Source organism: Bison bison, unplaced genomic scaffold, assembly GCF_000754665.1.
Source record: "Bison bison bison isolate TAMUID 2011002044 unplaced genomic scaffold, Bison_UMD1.0 scf7180017859188, whole genome shotgun sequence".
NCBI classification, from domain to species: Eukaryota; Metazoa; Chordata; class Mammalia; order Artiodactyla; family Bovidae; genus Bison; species Bison bison.
In genome coordinates, this window is record NW_011489760.1 from 28850 (window position 1) to 30782 (window position 1933).

The 1933-nt window shown below is 39.2% G+C and overlaps 1 protein-coding gene across 1 annotated transcript in view; it reads right to left on the bottom strand.

The window, feature by feature from the left end:
- Nucleotides 1–1933, bottom strand: part of LOC104981601 (G-protein coupled receptor 64) — a gene marked incomplete at its 5' end in the record, with an annotated part of 20145 nt that overhangs the window by 16569 nt on the left and 1643 nt on the right. Inside the window, 3 exons of the mRNA XM_010830787.1 lie at nt 564–685; nt 1443–1546; nt 1667–1712. Coding sequence (XP_010829089.1) covers nt 564–685; nt 1443–1546; nt 1667–1712 — 272 coding nt within the window. The remainder of the gene's footprint in view (nt 1–563; nt 686–1442; nt 1547–1666; nt 1713–1933) is intronic.

Genomic DNA, 1933 nt, shown 5'->3' on the forward strand with positions numbered 1-1933 from the left:
CACCCCCCCAACAAAGTAACCAAAGGGACCATTCTGGTAAGCCAAGGAGATGCTGTCATCTGGAATGTCATTCTTTCTTTGACCTACAAAGCTGCACCCAATTTGTATCTATATTTTTCAGGGAGGCTTGATATCCTTTATTCTTCTTCATCCCCACACCCATTAATGTATTTAATCTTTTGTGTTTGCTTGGTATAATTTAGAAACAATATATTAAACACAGCTCTTCTGCTGTATATGGAGCTATGGCCTGTTTCACACTGTAAGCTCTTGTTTTTCCAGGTCTGCATCTATCTTTCATTTCTCACTTAATGTCAACTAGGTACCAAGCATCATTTTAGGGTACAAGGATGATTAAGACACAACTCCTGCCTTCAGTGAGTGTACAAACTACTGGAAGTAAGTAAGCATGTAAACCAAAGTCCCATTAAATTTCACATATACATGGCCCCACTAGAGGGGTGGACAGGGTAAGCTAGGCCAAGGAGCACTTATTTAATACATTTTGGCCACTGAGGTGACCGCTACATCATATAATCCAGTTTCTAGTTGTGGATACTCACTCAAAGGCTATGTAGGTTACAAGAGTAACTGACAGAAAAATTGATGAAAGCCCACAACCAATATAGGTAATAAATGTTAGGGCCATCATCTGAGCTGGTGGCAAGGATGTTCGAGACAAGTCCTAGAAAAGAAAATATTGCTTTCAAGACCAAATATTTTAAAATAAATGACACAGTTATAATTTACATTATTGGGTAGTCTAAGATTGTTCAACAAGCCTACAAGGTAGGCACAATTATTATCATCCTGTTGAGATAATAAAAAATGAGACCCAGAGAGGTTAAGTAATTTGCTCAGGGTCACAAAGCTACGAAGTAGAGGAACCAGGATCCAGGTCTGGCTGACTTCAAAGCCCATGTACTTGATCACTACATTATGGTGCTCTGCAGAAGCCCCAGGCTAGAGCCTAAAGATGTGAATTTGACTTTTGGCTCTTATATTTCTTAGTCTACGACTGTGGACAATTACCTCACAAACGAGTCTTTAAAATGACAATAAAAACACCCCATTCTACCTATATTGTAGGATTGTTGGGTAGATTAAATAAGAGAATTTATGTCATGTTTTATAAAAATTTTAAAGTACAATGCCAACTAAACCATTTTCATTACCCATTTTAATCTGAATTCCCTAACCCTCTTATAGCTATTTTAAAAAGAACTTAAATGTAAAATTAGAATAAGAAAAAATACTTTGTTCAAATATTTTTCTTCAAGTATATATGCATATTAGAAGAGTCATTTCATTGGTCTTTAACTTTGTCACAGTATCATGAAATCTGCTGATCCATCAAGTCATCCACCAGATAGACTTCATAGCACAATGCCCAGCTACCCCTCAGACCCAGTATCTAAGGCCAGGCAAAGTGGGGATGTTACCAGCAGAACGCCGAAGCTTGTAAGGTGGCTGCAGGTACAGGTGGTCTCATTCAGCCTCCTGTCTTTGACAGAGCAGCCATCAGATGACCAGCCTCCTCTGCCACCTAGGGGGCATGGGAAAGAATGTCTGTCCCTGCAGAAAGGCCACTGCACCAATCACTGCTCCTTCCTCCCCATTCCCCTTTCCCACTCAAGACTTTGAAAAAGTTACGTCTGGAACCTACCATTTCTGCCCAAGTCCCAAAATACACATCTCACTGTTAAGTCATCCTGTAACAGAAGGACACATTACCAATAATTTATCCAACTGAAAAAAACTGAAAAGCAATTAGAAAAAAACGACATTTGAACATTTCAGAATCTCATTCTAGATTTTAGGGGAGTTCTTATTTTATACAGGTCTCTAGAAGTCAGTGAGTCTCATATAGGTCAGCACTTTTTAACCTCAGCCATCGGGCGCAATTGCCTTGTGTTAAAAGGCACATTCTGAT